Source organism: Diuraphis noxia, unplaced genomic scaffold, assembly GCF_037042655.1.
Source record: "Diuraphis noxia isolate RWA-SAM2 unplaced genomic scaffold, SU_Dnox_SAM2 contig0003, whole genome shotgun sequence".
In the NCBI taxonomy this organism is placed as follows: Eukaryota; Metazoa; Arthropoda; class Insecta; order Hemiptera; family Aphididae; genus Diuraphis; species Diuraphis noxia.
Window position 1 is genome coordinate 73123585 of NW_028301713.1, and position 24335 is coordinate 73147919.

Genomic DNA, 24335 nt, shown 5'->3' on the forward strand with positions numbered 1-24335 from the left:
TACCAGGAGGTCCCGGTGGTCCTGGTGGACCCTCGATGATGCCAGTTGGGAATTGATCGCCTTTTAACGTCGTCGTCAATCCTCTATCACCCTTGTCACCTCTGAGACCCTTTTCGCCAATTGGTCCAGGTAGACCAGGTGTGCCCTGAAAAAATATAACAACCATACGGTTAGAACTGTTTGTTCACCAAAAAAAAACAAAGATAGGGAAATCTTGTCGAAATCCGTACCTATGTAATACTGTTATTAAAAAATTAAATAAATGATAACAATAAAAATAAAATTTGTTCTGAGAATATAGGTACTTATGTCCTCTGTTCAAACTAAATTACAACCACCCATACTATGCCTAAGTATTAGTTTATTACACTAAATAAAAGATTAACCAGGTCAAACCACACTAAGCAAAACACTAGAAACTAAACTTCCAAATCCATTTATACTTCACTTGATTTAAAAATCAAACGTATCTCAACAAAAATATGCTCGTATTTACAAATCAAACATCAGACCAGTATGATTCAATTATGGTATCTAAACATGGAGCCCCTCTAAACCTGAAGACCGACGATAAAAAAATCGAATATAATTCAAGTAAATGAATTTTTTTTTCATTTTTTATGTTCTTATTACGCCCAGTTGTAAAGTATGTAAGCCTTAGATAACACTAAAGTACTATAAAGGCATGTACAATAATAAAGATGTGAAATTGAAAAAATTAATCAAGCTAAAAGTTGTATTAAATATTTTATCATTTTTATTATATCGTAGTATTATAGGCAGGTACAACCAGTCGAACATTTAATGATTGGAGTATGTGTAATGTATATATATGAACATAAATTAGCCAAAAATGGCAATAAACGCCTAAAAAATAAATTCCTTTGTAACCGTGTTGTTAAAAAATTATAAAAAAATATCAAAAATTGATTACAATACTTTATATTAAACAATGGTAATTAAATTTGATTAAGATGCTTACTTGTTTTATAATCAATAAGTTTTAGGTAAAATAATTTGAGATTTTGTTATCTTTTTCATTGTTTATCAATAAATTCTTGTATTTTAAGTAGGTGATTGCTTTATATTGTGTATAAATTCTGACTAGCCGTATTTATATAGACATTCACGTCATAATATTATGACAAAAACGTTTATCCCGGTCCAATACGAATTTTACACACTTCATATTTTCAATTTATCTAGTCATGAATGAAATCGAAACAACGCTAAAAGAGTATAAAATATCGAAATGAGACGCAATCGAATAAACCAGCAAATGGCCATCCTATATTACTAAACGAGCTTTCAAAATATATAAACCTTAAGCGCTTATCAAAGGTGTTATATGTAACATGATAAACACTACCTTTCACAGTGGTTTAAAAATATACACAGACAAAAAGTCAACTTGCGAAAAACCCACTATGAAAATTTCCTCTCAGAGTTATAAAAGCACTACAATTCTTCCATCAAATCATTAAAAACAATATTAATCCCATCCATAACCTCAAAACATTCACTATCATCATAAAATAAATTATTCCAGACACCTGTAGTTATCTTAAAGTTTAGTTAAACTAAAGTATTCTAATGTTCTATACTAATAAAATAGTCTCTTTTACACGTTTTTTTTATATGTTTATTGTAATTGTATTACATCATATTCACCAATATTAGTTATTGTTTACGTTTAACAGATTGTAATATATTATTTATATATAATATATAAAAATGTTCAATCATACTTCTATCAATTTACACCCAAAACCCGACTAAAAATTAAAACAAAGTACAACAAATATATACACCCATATATTAATAAAATGTTCAATTATATTATAAAATCAATAACTCTCTATTATAATAAATAATAATAGATGAGACAATTTTATGAAAACTGTATTCAGATAAGTGTATAATATTTTGAAATCACTAATATGGATGAAATGTCTATTTACGAGACTATTTAATTATAGTGTACCTAATAAAAATAAAATATCTTAATACAAGTTCTAAAAAACTTTTTATTTATGAAATAATTGACATGTATACGCTTAAAATCACGGAAACCAAAATGTCTTGTTTAAGGTATCCCATTCACTTTTAAACTTAAACAATTATGTTTTTTTTACGAGTTCGTTTTCATTACAAATACTGTAGGGATTAATTTTGGTTGATGAAATATTCAATAAAATAATAATAATCAGCCTGATTTTAATATGGTAAAAAATAAATAATTAGATAAATGAAACCGTACCTGTAGCCCTTGTTCTCCTCGGTCACCCTTCGGTCCAACCTATATAATGGGTAAAAAAAAACAAGTTTTTTTAGACAAGTAAATATATATTATAATATATGTTTATACTATCATATTGTGTTCCATAAAAATTAGAAAACATAATACTACAACTGTAATTTACATAACCGCATGTATAGGTACTTGTGGTATAATATAACGCGTTTCACTAAACATAATTAATATATAATATGTATATTATTTTATACGACGTGATTGATTATAATTTACACGCGAGTATAATGTGACACAATGTAATAGTTATTAAATCTATATTATTTATTATATTTGTGGGTCTGTACAGCGGCAAACAAAATTTATATAATTTTGTTCATATCAATTATGTAGGTGCATAATATTTTTTATTTGGGTCGGTCATCGTATCGTAGTTCGTCGTAATAATCGTATCTATAAATTGTGTGAACGAGACGTAACAGTGTAATAAAGGTCGCGGGTGTACATTTGCTATATTATGTGATATTTATGTGACTATTATACATAATACAACCCCCTATTTTCCACCCCATCCGTGACTGTCCGTCCGTAAACCACAACTGAGTAAATATTTTCTTGTGTTCCCCTTCTTCTCCTCCTACTCCTTCTTTTCATCCAGCGCTACAGATCTAGAGCTCGCCTACGTTCTCCCCACGTTAGAATATTCTCTAACTTGCATCACACACACACACGCACACTCATCATGTGTAATTCTTTGTAAACATGATTTTTTTCAATCTTTCGTCACGCTAAATCCGAAATTTTTTTCTACTTTTTCTCTGTTTTTCCTATATTCCACGGCTGGTATTCCCACAAACTATACTATACTGCGCATTGTACCACGACTATATCGGCTCGTACACGACAAGTACGCGTTTTGACGCAACCATCGTTTGTATATTTTATAGCACTCGTACAAATAAAAAAAAATATATATAATATGGTATCTTGACGAAAAATCGAAAAAAAACACGTAGTCGTTCAATTTTACCTCGCGTAATAGACCTTATATTATATATATATATATATATATATATTAAAACTGCACTGCAGTGACGTTCGTAGAAAGTACGCGTCTGAATGGCATCGACTTTCGGTTCGCAAGTTGCAGCTCATATTATTATAATAATATAATCTATTTAATAACATGCACATCGATAGTTCGTTTTTGGAAAGAAACTCCATTAAAAAAACTCCATGGGAATTATAAATCGATATTCTCAGAAAGTCAGAACACAAAATATATGATAGGTATCAAAAAGAAAACTTGATTATAAACTGAAATCAAAGATAAAACACTATGATTGGAGATTATTGATCTGAGCGAGTAAAGAAAAAAATCGTAGGTAAAAGTATACGCCTATGATAGTTTGATCAGTAATAATCTCTAACGTGGGTGGAATTGAATGCAATATTATCGTATTCCTGCCGCCGTCGTTTTATTATTATTCATTCCGCTAGATAGAATAATTTTCAAAATAATATGAAATAATAGTATAATATTCGACAACGGCGGTGGCTCATCATAGGTACCTATAACTATCTCAAATACCTACGAATTTACATACGTACATACATAATACTAATAAATAATAATTATACTCTAGATAAGCTCGATCGTTGACGTGTGTGTGTGTGTTTCACTGAATTTGACAAGATTTTTTTATGTGTGAGTAGACTTGTGAAAGCAAAACGGACGAGTTGTACATACTTTAGGTTAATAACGGGTATAAGAATATAATTTAATATCATACTAATATCGTATTACGGTGTTATATGTGAGGTGTGTGTGTGTGTGTGTGTGTGTGTGTGTGTGTGTGTGTGTGTGTGTGTGTGTGTGTGTGTGTGTGTGTGTGTGTGTGTGTGTGTGTGTGTGTGTGTGTGTGTGTGTGTGTGTGTGTGTGTGTGTGTGTGTGTGTGTGTGTGTGTGTGTGTGTGTGTGTGTGTGTGTGTGTGTGTGTGTGTGTGTGTGTGTGTGTGTTAGGTATATATATGCATGGAAACACAATACATAATATTATACCAGGGTATACTTACCAATCCTGGAGCTCCGGGTGGTCCTTGTTTACCTTCCACCTGTAATTAGTGAGAATAAATTAATGTTCAGATTTCGTGTATATATTAGGTATACGCAGTGGATATACGCAAAACGTATTTAATATTTATTTGTTTACACAATCATCGACATGTCAATTATACGTCGAGACGTCGAATACAATAGATTAACTAATATTAAACGTGAAACATAAATATTATAAAACGTTACCCAACAAGATCAGTTTAAAAATTAAAATGTAAGTAGGTACATAACGCGTTCTAGAGTTACCTACTATTTACGTATTACTGTATTAGTGGTATAGTCAATGTATATGCTGACCTAACCCGAGTTAAGATCAACATGGTTTACAATATGCGGTTACATGCAAATTAATGACTTCCTTGCTTTTTGATATGAATTTCAAACAAAATTAAATGACTGCTTTCTTGTAAAATTCAAATCATAGCTTATAGCGGATAAAGCTCGTAATGAAATGATAGGCGAATATTGTTTAACAAATAAAAGCTATTAACATTATAATAATTTATAAGTATTTTACTTTCTGGAGTGAAAAATAAAACGCTTTTAAAATTGAAAACTGTTAGTGATTTTACTCGAGAACATAATCATAATGTAATGTCTTATCGAATTACCCGTTTTCCTGGTAAACGATTTTATTTTAATCAGCTCTAAAGCAAGTGAGTCAATAAACCAAACCACTCAGACCAACAATATAACACTTTTAAACACAGATCGTGTTTGGTGCGGAGTATTTTTAGAGAAAATTATATATATTGAAAGTTTGATTTTTGAGACAAAAACTCGATAATGGCATGAAAAAATATCCTCAACGAATGATTGTATCATCTATTTCTCGAGCTAACCTGCTAACAATCAATATTTGAAAATAATAGTTTACCTACCTACCTATAAGTAAATCACAGACAAATATAAAATAATAAAATGTTTCGTTCGTACATATACCTACTAAAGTAACCAACCTTGTATTTTTTTTTCACAAAAGGGTCCGTATATATACCGCAGTAAATAAGTCGAGCCGGCCTTGTGTTTATTTTTTACAAGGGGTTTGTATAATAAATGGATGAACATATACATTTATGTCACTGTATAAGTGTATAATATATTTGGCGACAACAAAGAATCGTATTTTAAAAACTTTTTTTTTAAACTGACCATATGGTTTTTTTGAACAGATGTCGATTGTGTGGAAATCCGTCACCTCACTACCAATCCTGAGCCCCCTCTAATCACCTGCGGACTAAAGAGCCGCTAAACCGTGTCGCTGATACTAGTATCAGTTTGCGTATAATATAATATAGTACATCGTAAGCGTTTGTTCCGATAATAATATTCAGATTTCTCATTGTACAGAATTAATAATAGTAATGATAATAATAACAACGGGATTTCATTCAACTTACCCCCATTGCTCCTTCAGGTCCTCGTGCCCCAATCGGTCCTGGCGGTCCTGGTTCTCCCGGCTCACCCTAAAAACAAGTCACATTATACACACAAATAAAACTATTGGACAATCGACCATTGATTGGGTGGGTAGCAGGGTAGGGGACCAGATTTGTAAGTATGTGTAAAAAAAAATTATATTAACTCTCCAGTCGGACGAAATCATATGTATAAATCGATGAAAATGTAATAGACAGGAAACGATTTGTCACAGTGTATTATAAAAAAATATATACACCGACAACTACCTGCTGCTGTTGTATAGGTACGCCCATCGTTATAACCAGTCAGTAGTAATATGATCTGTGCAAATAAGGTAAATCGCAGAAAAGATCACAAAAATACAAACCCAACGATAGTGTACCAACGGATACGATTATATATCAGTTTATTATTCGTTGTTGCATTTCCATACGTTTCATTATAACTTTTTTTTACAAATATGGTCCATCGTCCCGCAACACGAAGAGTGTCCGCTAACTCAATAAATTTATTTAACTTAGCAGACATTCTGCATTGCTTTTATCAACGTATTAAAAAAATAAAACTACACCATAGTTACGTAGGTAGTGCCACTGACCAATGTGACGGAATAATAAATATAATATTCAAGTGTGGTTGAATACGAACATGCACGTTGTATGTAATTGTACTCACTTTAACCATGACTATGCTTTCCGCCGATACGTTATGTCCACGCTCTTGTAGACCCTATAAACCAACCAGCCACCAACTACCGTAAATAAAAAAAACAAAGCATTTCATGCAAAATAAAAACAAAATGGACCTAACGACAAGAGAGAAAGAAAGGCGAGAGGACACGGAGAAAAAATGTAAAATAAAAAGGAAGTGTAGTTATGTACGCATCGTCGGGGTTTATAATATACATCCTAATCGTTTGTTCGAACGCAATAAAATAATAAAATAAAACGCGTTCAAGACCTATACACCACAATAGTTTTACACCACAGTTTGATGACGATTGACGATGCCTATAGTAATATATAACATCTCGAACACTTGTATTATGCATATATATGTAGATAAGTCATAAATTTACACTTCGACCGTATTGTTTTAATTTTTTTTTTTAACGTATACGATGCCGAGACGAAACGTAGAGTAAAACCAAAACGTATAGGTTTTTGCGATAAACACGTTTCAGCGTAAGTACGAGATTTTCGATGAAGTCTTGGAAATAACGCGACAACGAGACGAATGCAATGACAATAATATTCACAAGTACGATGTACATAATATTATTAAATTGGCACGGACTGACCAAAAGACAAAAACTGCTCGTAACGATTGCATAAAATACATTATACGTGTGGGACGTGAGTTGGTACAATATACTATTGTAGCGTGTACGATCTTGTCCGGAAACGGATAGGTATTTAGCAAACTGTAAACATACAACACTCGACAATATTTGCATATCGATGAGCGTGTTGTTTGAATGCATTATTACGTACCTAATATCAAACGTCCGACTCTGCTGCTGTGTTTCATGGGAATCGTGCGAGGGTAATATTGTGGGAAAAAAACCAACTTGGTTACACGAGACGGGAATTTAAACCGAGTCTTGGAAGTATTATTAAATTAAATTCAGTTGCAAGGGTGCAATATGATATTATATACCCACTCCGAATGTTTTTGTAAAGAATAGCTATAGAACGCGTTTATAATGTTATTTTGTTGTTGTTGTTTTGCATACATCGTGAGATTTCGTTTCATTGCTCTTTTTCTTTTTATGTATATATTATAATGATATGTTATCGTATTTTTCCAAACCACTACTTTTCTAAAAAGCCAAAATATCACAATAAAAAAAAGAAAAAGTTTCAAAATATATATAAATACTAATAATATAAAATATTTTCACACGCGCAGCACACAATAAGTGCAGGTAATACACTTATGTACATAAATTAAAATATAATATCTATTATTCTACATCACTACTGCAGCATAGAATATGAAAAAAAAGATGACGATAGATAATACTATTAACAACAATAATAATAATAAAAAAAGTAAAGAATGCTATCTACGAAGAACACCAAATAAAAAAAGTATTTAAAAAAAAACCTATATCGAAATAGTTCACCTTAACGGCTACGATTTCTGCGTATCCGAGAGTACCTCCTCTCAGCGTCGTTACAGATCGTTTACTGCTGGTTCCCTGCAATAATTGGTCGTATGTTATTCATGTATGCCGTCGTTTATACAGAGTGAATCAAGCAAACATGATCGCTCCCCTTTTATTCTTGAATAATGCATTTATTCAAATCTGATTTTTGGGATTTTTAGTATGTCTACTTGAAAACCATATTATTATGTTCAAATACATGTATTTTATTATATACCATTTATATAGAGTATCCTTAACATTGATGTACTCATGGGATGATACAAATGTATTTATTTTAAATAAAATTCAATCTTTTTTACAGCGAATTGTTAAGCTGATTATTTTTTAAAAATATTGGTTCATCAAAATCAAAATGATTTATTATTATTTTACCGATTTATTTAAGTTCGTGAACAAAGGATTAGTCCTTAGCAAAGTGTGAATCAAGTATACAATATTATATAATGTTTAATCTAGTATACTCATTAATTCAGCAAATAATTAAAATTTTAAATTAAAAATAATTATCACTTTCAATTACCCTCATATTATCCTCTAAATCTAAATTATCATAAATACAATGTTCCATAGCACTTTAAATTAAATAATTCAGAAATTACCCGTTAAAAATTGGGAATATCGTAATCGATTAATACAGTTTGAAATTCAATGAAAAAATGTATTATTTTTTACAATTTACATTAAAAAGGCTGATTTTCGTTTAAAAACGAAATTTATATCGACACAGCTACCCTGCAGGACACTTGTTAAATGGTATGAAAAAAATTGAAATGGTATATGAAAATATAATGGTCTTTTTGCTAAAAAAAAAAAAACTTTAATCAGATTTCGTATAAACTAATTATTATGGTGGAAAAAACGGGAGTGAGGATGTTTGGTGAATCGACTTGCATATTTATAATAATCTGCAGGTAGGCAAAGCGTGGTAGGCCGAAAGGTAAAAAAAAAAATATGCATGTGCGAATGAATGAAATCATTTCGCGAGGCAATACAAGGAAATGGGGCGAGAGAATCAAAGGAACAAAATAAGCAGAAACTACAGTCGTTCGATATACGGACATAGACAGTATTATATATAGGTATTATTTGCATATGCGTATAATATTGCTTTTCGCGGTAAAACCCTCGGAGACGCGCACGTTACATTGCCTACTATAATCTTGCATAGGTCCAGTACCCTATCACGCTTTTATCGCCAAAAATAAAACCTCATATACCTAAGAAAATAAGCGGATACATTCGGCGCAATGTACATAATATATGTATATATAGGAACGTTGACCTTTTTTTTTTCGTTGTGAATGCATACGTATATTAAGTAAAATAATATAATATGCGATGACCGCTGCTGGTCAGAAATACGCGATGTTAAAAATGTGAAAAAAAATTTTAAAACACGATGTGAACGAGGTGATGAGGATCAAGGAAAACATTGATAGATAACAACATATAATAATATTATTATAGGTACAGTTGAAACAAAAATAAAAAATATATTGGGTATAATATGTATATGTCTCATTTTACCTTAACCGCGGCGTATATGTCGAAATTCGGTGCGCTGGAATCGCCTTTCTGTCCTTTGTCGCCAGGATGACCCTGTATAAACACACGAAACGTTAAATGTTTGACGTAAAACGATTTGCACTATAATAAAACACAAATATACGCACATACATATACACACACATACATAATAAGTATTATGCGTACGTTTCAGCTCTGATTATACCCTTTAGATCGTCCGCATTGCCACTAACCACAACCGCGGTATTATGAATAATTATCCCGAGTGTATATACACATGTAATATCATTGCTATTATATTATTATACGATAGAATAACTTTGAAATATAATAATGATATATAATAATATTGTAATACGTACGGGTGGAAAAATTATGGCCGGCGAGAGGGGGGGATAAGTTATTTTGTAAAGGGGTGTGTTTCATAAACAACAAAAAAAGCACTCATTAATACATATTATATCGTACGCATTTCGCGTGTACTATATTATAAAATATGCATGTAAACATATTATAATAATAATGATAATGTTATATAGATACCCTCGAGCTGCAGTGACGGCGTACTTTTACGTCCGTTAAACGACCATATAAACGTACTCGACAGTTTTATCGCAGCGATATGATCGAACGATATGTTTCGCATAAATCGTTTACGCCATATATATTGTGTAATGTTGTGTAAAATGGTGGTTGGTGAGGAGAGGGTTGAATAGTGTTTTTGTTATGTAACGACCGTTTTATTTGTGGATTACCTACGCTCAATTATTAACTGTAATTTTGAAGGTCCGGTGTGAAAATATCTAAGAAGCCCTCACCCCGTCGACTTAAAACGAACAAATAAGATATAGCTCAACCCTCAGTTACTTCATAAAATGAACAATAATTATCGTAGACGATCAAAGATTATTATAAACTTATCAAGCGTATATGGTATATTATTCAATATAAAGAAAAATCCACGGTAAAAATAAGAAATTAAATGTTAATATTTATCGTTTGTATACAAGAATAAATAATTTGCAACTTTTAGCCACTTCATCAAAATTTTAATTAAAACCAACGCATTTTTATAACATACTTACAACATACTAACAACGGGTATAACAAACAAATTTAGATCAGAAATTTATTTTTGTTTCACCCTTCTATTGGCAAACTCATAAATTATAAATTATAATATTATCACGTCTAATTATTTATTCACTCACAGTTTAACACAAATATACAGTGTCACTGTGTCAGAGTAGGTAATGTATACAAAACATAAACATACTATATGCAATAAACTGTTCATAGCTTTTTATTTGGTTCAAGTGCTCAACTAAGATGACGAAGTGATCATAGTATTCGGTGATAAGCATGGATAATTAAATACCAACTCAATAGATGCAGCAATATTAGATAGTCTAATGAAATCAAATATTTTATCTAGATTCTAGATGATTAAATAGGTATATTGATAATTTATAAAATAATTTATATTAAATTGAAATGGTTTACATTTATATTTTGTTAATATATACTTCATGCACATTATGGTGTACTATATTTATAAACGATATCATAAACCACTCAACATAAAATATATTTTTATTATTTAACTTTTAATATGATTTTATGTTCTTGATTGTACTGCAGAATATATGAAAATAGAATAAATTAATATTAATGTACGTCAAGTTGGTCTCATATATTATAACTCCAGGCGAAAATATTAGATGACAAAAAAATAATTATAAAACTTTAGCTGCAAATATTTGCAAAATATTGGTAGTTGCCGCAGATTTAGAGTCCACTCGATTACTTTGTTGGGGGGAGGGTGTAAGTATATATATTCATATTCACAACAAGTGGATTTTCATCAGACCACTATTACATTTGGTCAGTTATAATCAGCTACCTCTCATAATATATTATTATAAATGTATAAACATTAACAACGTCACATGAATATTGTTGAATAAACAAGCGAGTAATATTTATATTTTACATTGTTTCTCAAACGTCTTAATTAAATGTTTAGTCAAGTACTATATTTTGTTTCATTTGGAAAAGATAACAAAATGTTAGTATCATGATCCCCAAAAGGTGAATGATATTCAACTCTACACTCAATATCTCTATGACACGACATATTTAAATTATTGTAGGTACCATCCTCCATCGGTGACCGATTCATACTAATTACGATAAATTTGACCAATAATTTTAGTTTTTTTTTTAACAGTTTTTATTTTTATACAAAGGCCACCATATCTTACAGACAACCTCAACGGTGCCGATATTATTGTATTTTAATTTGAAAGCTGTAACACATGACGACAACACGCGTGAGTGAATTGTAATTTATTATAAGATTTAGGCGGCAGTAAAAATATAGGTAAAATATTCTCTGAGTATACCTACAAGCCCATTATAATGGCCATAATATATTATAATTTATAAATTAAAACGTTTAATAATAGAGTATAATGTTATGTAGATGGTTGTGTTACCGTCCGTATTGTAATAATAACAATTATTATTATTTTGTGTAGGTACCTTCATATCATTATAATTCTACAGTGACAAAAACTAAAAAAAAAAAAAAAAAAAAAACGGGTTTTTAATTTCTTAAAAAGGAGTCGTGCGACCCACGCAGAAACGATCCACCAGCGATGTTTAAATAAACATCTCGTAGTGATCGAAACGAACGAATGAACGTCTAAATCGATTTATATGCAATGTTGTTATATTATTACTATTATTACTATTAGTACCTAATAATTAATTATAAAAATCGTAAATTATATCACAAATGCATAAATCATTATTAATTATTAACGTCGTATACAATACTATAGTAAATACATATATTGTATACTGTACGTAATATAATATAATAAATAATAAAATAAATTGATATTATTATTCTCAGACTTTTCACACGTATAGAGCACTTGACAATTTATTACTGCAATAATAATTAAAATAAAACGTTTATAAATCAAATGAGCATTTCGACGTTTTTAATGCGACGTGGGCGATTATACTCCTTAATAAGCTCGTACGTGCAGTTAAATAAATTGAATGGCATATGTTCGGCAATAATAATAAATGCTTGGCATCAAAACTCAAGTTGAAAGTGTTGAAATTTCTTTCTATAAACTCAAAAACATTATTATGGTTTTATTTTACACCTAAATTTGGTATACCTACGCTCGCAGTCGGTTAATAACATTTTCAAATCAATTATTTTATTGTGTATGATATAAATACGTGGTTAGAGATATGATTTAGGTAGATGAATTCCGTTAATTTAACCAATATTAAAATCGAGTGATCTCTATTTTAAAACTTTCTACTATCGCAATAGCGTTAAGGTTTTCCAATTTGTCAATTTAGGGATATAAGTAGTAAAAATGGGAATTCTTTAAGTACACGTTTAAATGTTTAATACAAATTTTGATAGGGTGAGAAATTGAACATGTTTTATCATAGTTTAGTTTTAGTTCAAACATGAAGAAAAAAATGAAACCAACAATTATTTATTAAATTTTACCGGTCGAAATATTCTCTAAACGTGGTATACCTACTTTCATATAATTGTTATTAATTGCGTTATAGTATAAACATTACTTTTGGTATCTATATAAATGATCCTTATATATGTATAATATATATATATATATATATATATATATACATATTGATAAATATAATGTACTAGCAAGAATTTCGTTATAAATATTATATTTGGAGCGAAATCCAAAAATGTAAAAGTATTCATTGTATTGATATTATTATAAATCACGCGACAACGACAATTATTCAACTTCCAAACTGATTTCTTATACACACGTCGCCGAATAAATCGTATACGAAAAAATAAATCTGCGTAGGTAAAATCTGTTTTGTCGCATTATTATTGTAAGATTCGCTTGATAATATTTATTCGTCTCGAACAAACTATTAAATAATAATAATATGCACCAGATGTTCAGCAAGTAAATGTTTCACATTTCTCGGCCCTCTCCCACCTCTCGACCATCGAATACTCGTAAAAATCGAGAGAAATCACCGACAAAATCTTTTCAGAGATTCCGGCTGATATACATATGCCTATGCCATTATAATGTGTATGAATATTAATATAATATTATTTGGGCTCGCGTCATGTAACATATTATAATATATTACGACGTCTACGGCGGGCAGTTTAAAAAAAGTAGCCGTTTTACGAGAGTATCCTTAAAAACCTACCGAATGGTCGCAAAGACAAATCACCAAATAATTACAGAGACAAGCGATGGAATAAACATAAGAATATAAAATACTCGTATATACAGGGTGTCCCACGAGGATTTACCCATTGCGATATCTAACGAAATAATGGAGATATAAAAATTCTGGTTTTATAATAAGTTTCACAGGGATAAGAACTACAGTTATTTCATTTTTAAATTTATTTTAATGTTTGGGTAAAAAAGTTAGAAAATATATTTTTTTATTAAATTATTTCCAAAAAAAATTAAAGATAGCCATTTTGGAAGAGTTTATTTTTCTGAAAATATTGACGTTTCAAAATTGTATTTTAATTAATTTCCTGATTTTTAATATTTTTTCAAGTTTTGAAGAAATAAAATATAATTATAAATGTATATAACTATTAGGAACACGGAAAGTATTCGGCCGGCCGTATGGGAATGCGCGCGGCGCGGCGGGTCACATGTTTGATAACATTACGGTGTTAAATAATTCGCAATTTTTCTCGAAACTAAAAAAAATATTAAAAATCAACAAATTAATGAAAATAAAATTTTGAAACGTTAATATTTTCAGAAAAATAAACTCAACAAAATGGCTATCTTTATTATTTTTATTTTTTTTGAAATAATTAAATAAAAACATATATTTTTTACTTTTTTACCAAAACATTAAAATAAATTAAAATATGAAATAATTGTAGTTCTTATTCCTGTGAGTCTTATTACAAAACCAGAATTTCGATATCACCATTATTTCGGGAGATATCGCAATGGGTAAATTCTCACGGGACACTCAGTATATATATAAATAAAACAGCGATTGCAGTCAGTGATATTATTACTATTATTATCAGAGATCGAAAAAAAAAAAAAAATTTAAAATAAAAAACTTTAAAATCGTTCGGAATTTCAAAAACACAATATTTTATAATGTCACAATATCATATTGTGCCACATTGGATTTATTACCCTGACTACCTGATTCGAAGACGACGAAAGCCATTTACACGCGCGCGACAATATTTCAAAGACACGTCCACGGCCACCTCATTTTAGAAGGTGATTCTAAATGTCCACAAGTACATACAGTTATTATCGTACTATACTCTACGATAAATCCCGTACAGTTATACAGAACGATTTGCCAATAACTCGGATTTTCTATTTTCTAAGTCAATCATTATGGACCTAAATAATGTATATATACATGTATTTTATATATAAAATGTATACTGGTTTATATAAAGTATTAAATGTTAATAACTCGGAAAGTACTCATCGAATTTCGATTTTGATATTATCTATCTATTATCTATTTATAGCATATATCATGTGAAATAAAAAAGTTCAAAATACTTTTGGATTAGAACGTTTAGTCGATTGGAATATTAGCAATATTTCAAAAATATGTATATAAGGAATTTTTATATGTAATGTCGTGTATAGTGCGCACACACAGAGGTAGTACTAAATTCATTAAAAATACTAAAATATATCAAATGCTCTTTAAATTACTAACTAAACCTACTAATTTATTAATGAAAACTGCTAAAAGAGAAACATTTTTCAAGTACTACAATAGTGGTCTAATTTAAATTTTGTTAAAAAATTATATTTATATAACATTTATCGCACCTACTATAGGTTTTGGACTAAAGCCCAATAACAATGCACTATAAAAATGGTCAAATATAGTGAACAATTTTTAAAACAAAATTCTTACAACGGTTATTAGTTACTTATATATACTTATTAATAATTAAATTATTTAGATAAACATTAAATACATCAGCACTAATCAACAAATCAACACTGTCTACTTGGTGGAAATAAATAAATTTGAAATATTATACGTTAGTTAATTCTATCTAATTAAAGGAGCATATATTGATCGTAATTTGTAGGCTAGAATACCATATAAAATGTATTATAATTGTCTAGTACTACGACTTGGAACTAAAAACTTCAAGTTTAAAAGTAATTTTGAACAATACACTTGCCCATTAAGTAATTTAAAAATAAAACAGAGGTTTAATCTTTTTATTTGGATCCCTAACGATTCTATACAATACATTTAAAAGGGATAATACACATTGATAAGAATATTATAGTTGATGTTGAATACTACGGTGTTAGAAGACAAATTTCTTAAAAAAGATTTTATATAGGATCTACTCTGCTATAATATTATAGTGATCAAACTATAGATTTTTAGTCAAAAGTTGACTGTGCGTATGAGCAATAAAGTGCTTTCGATGCATTTAGAATTTTAAAATCTTTACAGCTTCGACTGTAAGAAGTTTCTGAATAACAAAAAAATAAAAGAAAACGTATTATGATATTGTATGTATGTATGTTGTATACAAATATAACGAACTGTAGCGATCTGATGCAGTATAATCATTTTTCCGAGAAGTAACTAGAAGAAGTAACTATTATGGAGGTGCAGGATACCCAGTGTGCATAATACATTGATACAGGGATGGCTCTTTCATCGTAAACCCGCGCGAAATGAATTGGAAAAAATATAAGGAATGTTTATATTTTGAGAACTATAACAATATAATACTATTCAGGTATTTTATTATAATCATGGAAAAGTTAGCAAAAGAATAATATGATGGTCCTTAAACGTTTAGGAGAAAAAAAAAATTAACGTGCATTTCCCAAGATATTCAAATAAGAAGAAGGTTCATGGTAAAATAATCATCCTGTATAATATTACTACAGGAATCGACAATTGAGGCATATTTATATAATAATAATAATAATACCACCAGGTAATAATAGTAATAAATAATAACGTATTCGCAACACGAACGGAAGTATTAGTTTTCAGACACGGGGCGGACGTACAACTGCGATACATCTCCGCGGTATGTACTATAATACGTATATATTACACACTTAATCTACCTACAATAACATAATAATATTGATTCTAATATTATTACGGACGGTAAACTGCAGTTTGTTTACGACTCGGTTTGTTATGATGGTTTCGGTGTGAGTATAGCATTATAATAATAAAATATTTACAATAATAATGATTTATGTATAACATCATATTTATAGTTCGCCTGTTGACCGTTGTTTGTTTTCGTTTCGCACGGTACAATTAAATAATTTTTAATTTAATACAATATTATATTATATTGCAGTCAACTTTAAGTTTGGAATTTTATAACAATATATCAGTGAAATTATTAATGTCGTCACGGTGATTGTTACATATACATATAAGTAGAGTTACACACTTACTCACATTTTATTTACATAAGGACGTGTATAACATAACTGGTTGACTGAACAGAGAACGTATTACATGTATAATATTCACTCCATACTAATTTGCTTTGTATAATATAAGGTATAATCGTAATTTAATAAAACAAAGTGGAAACAAAATCGCCATTATTTATAAGCCTTATACACAAACACATAGTCGCATGTGTGTATAGACGCGTGTAATTAATTTAAAACAACTTTCCGGAGATTAAATCAACTAATTAACAACAGGATAAATATTAAATAGTATGTAATAATAATAACATAATATTAAAAATAAAATTATATTTTACGTTTTATACTTTGGTCTGGTGGTGTTTAATACCACATAGTTCTGTATAGTTTATAGACAAAAACAAATTTATAAACTTTGAGTTCGACCAACTCAACTACATTAGGTCACAGAAGATAATGAGAAAACTTTTAAATTTTCACATTACTGGAATTCGTCGTACTAATACTAACTATTATTGTGCTCGGCACGTTGAAGTTTATGTGTGAATTTATAAAATATATTTGTTTAACGTCTCTTTAAGAAACATATCATATATTATGTTAGATGTTCTATCTTTAATTATTTATTTCTCATTATTATAGTTAAATAATTAAAATAATATTTGATATGTCTTACAGATTATTTTTCATTTAAGAATATCTAAATCATATTATTATCATAAAACATAATATATTTTCATAATAACCTATGACAACAATATTATTATTAGTATTATTATATTATGAAAATCTATCAGAATCTCTTGGCCACTATATATATATATATATATTATATATTCACCCGCAGCCACCATCGACAAAAAAGTCAATGTAATAAACAAACTGTAAATAATTATGAACATGTACACAAATTCGAAACATATCACGGTTACTAATAATATTGTAAAATAGCCAATGGTCATGTCTCTCGATTATTAGAATTAAGTCTACTTTGTAAAATATAATACTTGTTTCCCAATTTCCTATGTCGCTGCGGGTGTTTTTATTAATAAAAAATTATTGTATTATGTATAGGTACAAGAGTTTAACTCGATTTTAAAATATTTGACGACGTGTGTAGATACATAAACATAATTAAGTGCGTACCGGTTTCAGCTATACACTAATGGCGTACAGTAGTCGGCAGCAATATACGTATATGGTATATTATGGTATGTGGTACACAATTTTTTATCTAAAACCCTCGAATAAAGTTTTAACTGATGACTTTATAGATAACTATAATACATTACATATAATAATAATAATAACAAAAACACGTGCGTTTAAGGTTGACTGTAATATTATATAACAGTGTTAATGTTGTGTTCGATAAAGACACCGCTTATAATATTATAGTTCCCAGGTTACTATATGTATTACTGGAAAACTTAAGCAATAATATATATTATGTGATCTCTCGGCTATAATGGTCACTAAAAGCTAATGTACAACATAATTTAAAGTGTATAAAATCAACGGTTGTAACCCTATAGTTGCGACTCGTAGTAGTTCCAATAATGGACACTTCTCGTTTAGATGTCTCAGTCCGTATAGGTATGCATAACAGTATTACGACCAGTGCATACTAATATAAGCATCAATTAGTCCTATTTGACGAGACGACGTACTCACGTAATTTTTCTTTTTGTATATTTTCTTTTATGTTTTTTTATTATTTATTTTACGCCGAAACTAAAACGGAATATTATTTCATGATAAATATTATACGAATATCATATAGTGTAGGCGGACGACAAAAATTCTTATGAGTCGTGTTATACGGTCGAGTAAAATACGCGCCATTGTCGATATATATTTCCTATATTATTATCATGAGATCGTACACGGGAAGGCCGGAAACGCGACAATTATATTATAGCGGCGGACGTCCAGGTGTATATAATAAAAACATCAAGGTGTGCATATTATGTCGTCCTCGCCTAAGCTTTTTATTGCTTTTTTTTCAAACAATGTTTATATATATATATAACTCTACGTGGTTCAGTAAAATAAGCAAAGCGGTTTCACGCATGAATCGACGCGATTTGGACGTGAAATCTACACAAACCCATCAGATCAGTTCAGATTTAATAATCAAAATTTATCGAATAACTAATACTAATAATTTTAATTTAAGACCGATTCTTTTTTTATCCTAAAAATTGGCATATAAGTTGTTGAAATATGTATACCATAATCCTATACATATAGATTTGTATTACGTATGTACATCATAATATTTTCTGTTCACACTTGCCATTATAGCGATGACGTAATGACGTCGGCATACAGAGTGTTTTTACTACAAATGTCACCATTAGAATAAATTAACATTTTCAATAAAGTATCCAAAAAAAGATTTTTCGAGATTTTCGAGATTTTTGAGAATTTGTTTTATTTATCTTCTGCAAACATTATTGGTAAGCGTATATTACTTTTTTTAAATCCGATAATTTCAACCATATGGTGTTAAAACTTAAAATAGTTATGTGACCCATCGTTTCAAATGAGGATTTATCAGGATATAAATCTACCAGATGTGATTTTTATATACCTAGAAAAATAACCGAATAAATTGTGAAGTATATATTTCTATGACCTACATAACATTAATGTTGATATAATATTACGAGTAGGTAATAAAAAATAATCTATGACGTCACATGAAATATTGCCAATTATCGACAGTTAAAACTGATAATAATGAGTGAAAAATCGATCAACGCACAGAAATTGTAGAGTATATAACTGTGAAATATTTATTTTAAATTCAAGTCTTTATTACTTTTAAATTGCAATATAAAAAAAATCCATATTTTGGAGAGAGATTGCAAATACAAAAATTTAATTTTGTAAGACAACTTAAATTAGTGTATGCTTATCATTCTAACGGTGTTAATATGTACTGTAAAACACCCTATACATGCACGTGTATGGTGTAACTTCTAGCATACATATTATATTATTATCAAATGTTATTGCGTTGTATCCGACGATTATTCACAATGATAAATTATGTATCGAGCGAAATCAATTCTCTATAATATGCGCGACGGCGCCTGTTTCACCGCAGAAGTCGGACGGAATCTTAAAAACTTTGGATCGAAAAGCACTATACATAAAGGTATATACTTCCACGATAAGGTGGCGTATACTGCAGTGGGAAAAAGTGTGGGGGTCGTCTGTTTTGTATGCGCCGTACAAACTTTTCCTCGTGGAAAAACCTAGTAAAACATTTTTATGCGAACGCGTTTACAGGGGCGTGCTATAAAGCGTTTGAATACATACATGATACAAACATACATATATACGTACCTACCCGTACATATATATATATATATATATATTCTTACGAATTATATAAACGAAATCGACTTATCTACAACACGAGAAACACACGTTACTTACGAGCCAAAAAGATCATAAATTCATTCTCACTTTCGATATCTGCACTCGTCGATCGGTCGCACCTGTTACGTATATATATTATTACTACATCGTTTATATATTATATATATGTATAGATGCTATAATGTACACGCAACAACGTATAAACGAGGGTGAAAACACGGTTTGATTTAAAAACGAATCGGTCTGTTTAAATGGTTATCCTTTGATGTTGCACCGGATACGAATGCTGCCGCTACCTTCATGTAATAGCCGGTTGCCGGTATACATTATATCAGCCACCGGAGGTCCCTTCTCTTATATAGATGTATACTTGGGGTGAGAAAAAATCTCCCGTTAACGACTTCCATTTTCACGTCACCATTATATTATATATATATGTATAACCGACCGCAAATTAGTCGAAAACACACTTTATACATTATATACGATTTATCTATAGACTATGGGAAGGACTATGAGGTGGTAACGGTGGTGTGGTGGTGGTGCTATTCCCAGCCTTTGATGTTAGTGTACCTACGACCTATAAAATGTATAATTATAAAAATGTATACCTACATGTTACTAAATGCAAAACGTTAACATTTGAATAGATAGTATATGGTAGTTCTAACTACCAAATAATATCTTATTTAATAAAAACGAAAAATGTCCAGATCGATTTATTTTCCTTAGAAATTATGAGCGCATGGGCAGAGTGAAACATGTAATTTGGCTGATTGTTAAAAATAATAATAATAAAATAATGATTTCAAGTTACGGAGAGTTGAATAATATGACCTCTCAGCCACGCAGTTCCGGAAGCTGCGGTGAATCATCGATTCAATAATTATAATGGCCAATATTTTAAACAGTAAACTATCATACTCAAAATACTAGATCCACGTTTGATACTCGTTTCACGTGACTGAAGTGATTTTTCACGACAATGGTTCAGAGATGTCTCGAATTTACTTTGTGAAAACTGTCACATTACTGACAGGACCGAGAAGCGCCTATAGCAAACTATAATATTCAAGAGCGTAATTATAAATGTTATCAGGGAGGGGGGGCAAACAATTATATTTTTAAATTTTTACCCCAATTTAAAATTTCACTAAACATGGTCAGTGGGAAATGTTCACCCCGTCCGCTATTGCATACGTCCTTGACTAAATTATATATAGAATAATAAATTTCCCTCTGCACGTTGCGTATTTTGCAAAAGTACGTCGTAATATATAATTATATGAGTTATACAAATTGTATCAAAAAAATTATACGTATTATCGATTCACACAAATTACCTACGTATTCACCTATTTTTAACATAAAACATGCAGGTAATTTTCCCAAATGAATATTGTAGCAAGAATATTCAGCTGCAGCTATAATGAACCGAATTTTGTTTTAGAACAATAATTTTCGTCCCGTTATAAAATGAAAATAAAACCATAATCAAACCAACAAGGTAAAAAAAAACTATATTATATTAGAGAATAGTCGTATTTGTCGTCAATAATAGCACCTATATGTATAACTATAACACTAATAAATCCGTTGGACTACCTAATACCTGTCTACCATCCCGCAGATATGTAATACTTCATAATTTTTAACCAGCTGTTAACTAGTCACGATAATATTTATCCCTGCTGTGATCTGCAGCAATAAAATAAAAAAAATAGGGTAAAATGGGTTATTCTACATTATGTATGTATGGTATATTATAATATGTACGTATAACGTGTTTATTGTAAATATAAATTGCTTAATTCTAACTTTCCTAAAAATAACCAAACTTTATAACCTCATATAATTTCATATGTTTTCCTAGATATTCCCCTACTTTAATTACACATACCTACCAAGAATAATTTTATTGTAATATTGTAAAATGTATTGTAAATTGTACCTATATATATAAGTAATATTTTAAAATATGTAAGCTAATAACCTTAGTTGTTGAGGCTTTAAAGTAATAATAAAAAAAAAAAAAAAATTGCTTAATGATAAATTACTTACGACGTCGCCTTTCGGTCCGTCCAGTCCAATTGGTCCCTATTAAAATGCGTAACAAACAAACAAAAAAGACAAGTTAATAAAATTATTAAGTACTTGATTTACAATACGTTATAACTTTTTTGCTCAAAACAATAATAATAATGATATATGACATTGATAAAGACGATGTAGTGAAAAAATCGTTACGCATGTATAACATCAAAATAATAAATTATAATAATGTATTATCACTATAATAATAAGGCGTTTATATAATATACGCGTGCACAATATCTTATGGATGCATGCATACGACTCGCGGTGCAGTGTACGCAAATACAACGGCGCAATCGTATGCAATAGTCATAATAATAATACACACTATAATATAATATACGATATACGCCCTTGTTATTGTAATAATGTTATACTTAAAGTTTATACACGTCGAGCGTATGACAAACGCCAAAGGCCCGAGAGTCGGATCCACATGCGGTTAATCGGACATTAAGCTCATGCACGAGTTAGCTAGGGTGTGTGTGTGTGTGTCTGTGTGTTTATGATACGACGATCGAGATATTATAATATTATGAGGTTTTGATCACGCGTATAAGTATAACACGTTTATACGAATGCAATGGCCTATACGGTTAGCGTGGGGAGGTGCGTTTCTTGTCGCATATATACCTATAATATAAATTATATCGTACAGGATTATACGTCGTGTACGAAAACATCGTTATCAGCTCATTGCTGCGTGCGAGAAACCCACGCGCGAGCCGCTGTATAGTACCTACATAGTTTAAGACTCGTGAGATATACAGAGCGATTATTTGATCAAAAATCGAGCAATACGAGTATCTTAGGAAACTAAGAATTTGTAGGGAAAAAAATCTATTTTAATCTCAATAGAACAGTTAATATTACTTCGGGAAAAAAACGGCGTGTTCTTAAAAGCATTGATTATATTTCTATAATCAATGTTAAAAGTAATAAATCCTTTACATTTCGTAAGACGGTTATTCTACTTGGTTCACGATATAAGAATTACCCTGTATAATGTATATTTTATTTTTATACGCGCGTATTTTATTCGCAAGTGTCTGGACTATCCGCAGTGTAGGAATATATAGGTACAGCAAAGCTGCTGCACCACACGTACGCTGCTGCTGGAATAGCACGAATTATAATATTATATCGTTCGCTGTTACGCCCATGCACGACGCGCGTGCCAGTCGAATAAAATGTATCTACGGTCGACGGAAAAAAAAACCAAACAATTTTAAATAATAAACGGAATAAAAACACCGAATCGACTACCACTGTTGTACACTGTGCTCACCAACGTTGATAATAAATTATAATACGGCTCGTCGTAAATACGCTGTGAGACGTCTCGTTTATATGATCTTACTAGCCATTATTATATAATATATAATGTTATTTCCTGCATCAAGTCATTTACTTTGTGGCCTGTATGCACAACTGTGCTCGTAACGAAAACGCGTATTCTTATTATACACCCAAAATATGGTGTGTAAAATATTATAATGGTCTAATGTCAATTCTGCAGCTGTGGCGTATTAAGCACAAATAATATACGCGCAGTTGTGAATTTGTTTGGAAAAAATTTCTTAAATCCTTCGGTTCTATAAACTCATCACGTCCCCTCCCCCTGGTCAAACCCTGCAGTATAATATTGTTATCCCTCTCCCTCTCAGATCGACGCCACGGGTATACGATAGCCATGCCTCCTCCTCATCCACCCTTGACCCACCATAATTCCTATGGCCAAACAATAGAATGAGCAGTCTTCCTCACCGATTTACGTGTACAGCAATTAAGATTGTCCACGACCACAATTTCATCGGAAACGATGCATGTGCGAAAACCAAATAAGATAGGTTCTTATAA

General features: G+C 30.3%; 1 protein-coding gene across 18 annotated transcripts in view; it reads right to left on the reverse strand.

Moving 5' to 3' along the window:
• LOC107162361 (uncharacterized) overlaps positions 1-24335 on the reverse strand; it is a 114779-nt gene that overhangs the window by 33093 nt on the left and 57351 nt on the right. For 9 of the 18 annotated variants that reach the window (XM_089223045.1, XM_015509224.2, XM_015509223.2 and 6 more), the window contains 7 exons: positions 22443-22478; positions 9496-9567; positions 7924-7998; positions 5774-5839; positions 4331-4369; positions 2261-2299; positions 4-145 (listed from right to left, as the gene is read on the reverse strand). In XM_089223045.1, coding sequence (XP_089079171.1) covers positions 4-145; positions 2261-2299; positions 4331-4369; positions 5774-5839; positions 7924-7998; positions 9496-9567; positions 22443-22478 — 469 coding nt within the window. Of the gene's footprint in view, positions 1-3; positions 146-2260; positions 2300-4330; positions 4370-5773; positions 5840-6470; positions 6525-7923; positions 7999-9495; positions 9568-22442; positions 22479-24335 lie in introns of all 18 variants that reach the window. The other 9 variants (XM_089223050.1, XM_089223048.1, XM_015509226.2 and 6 more) reach the window with 5 other exon arrangements.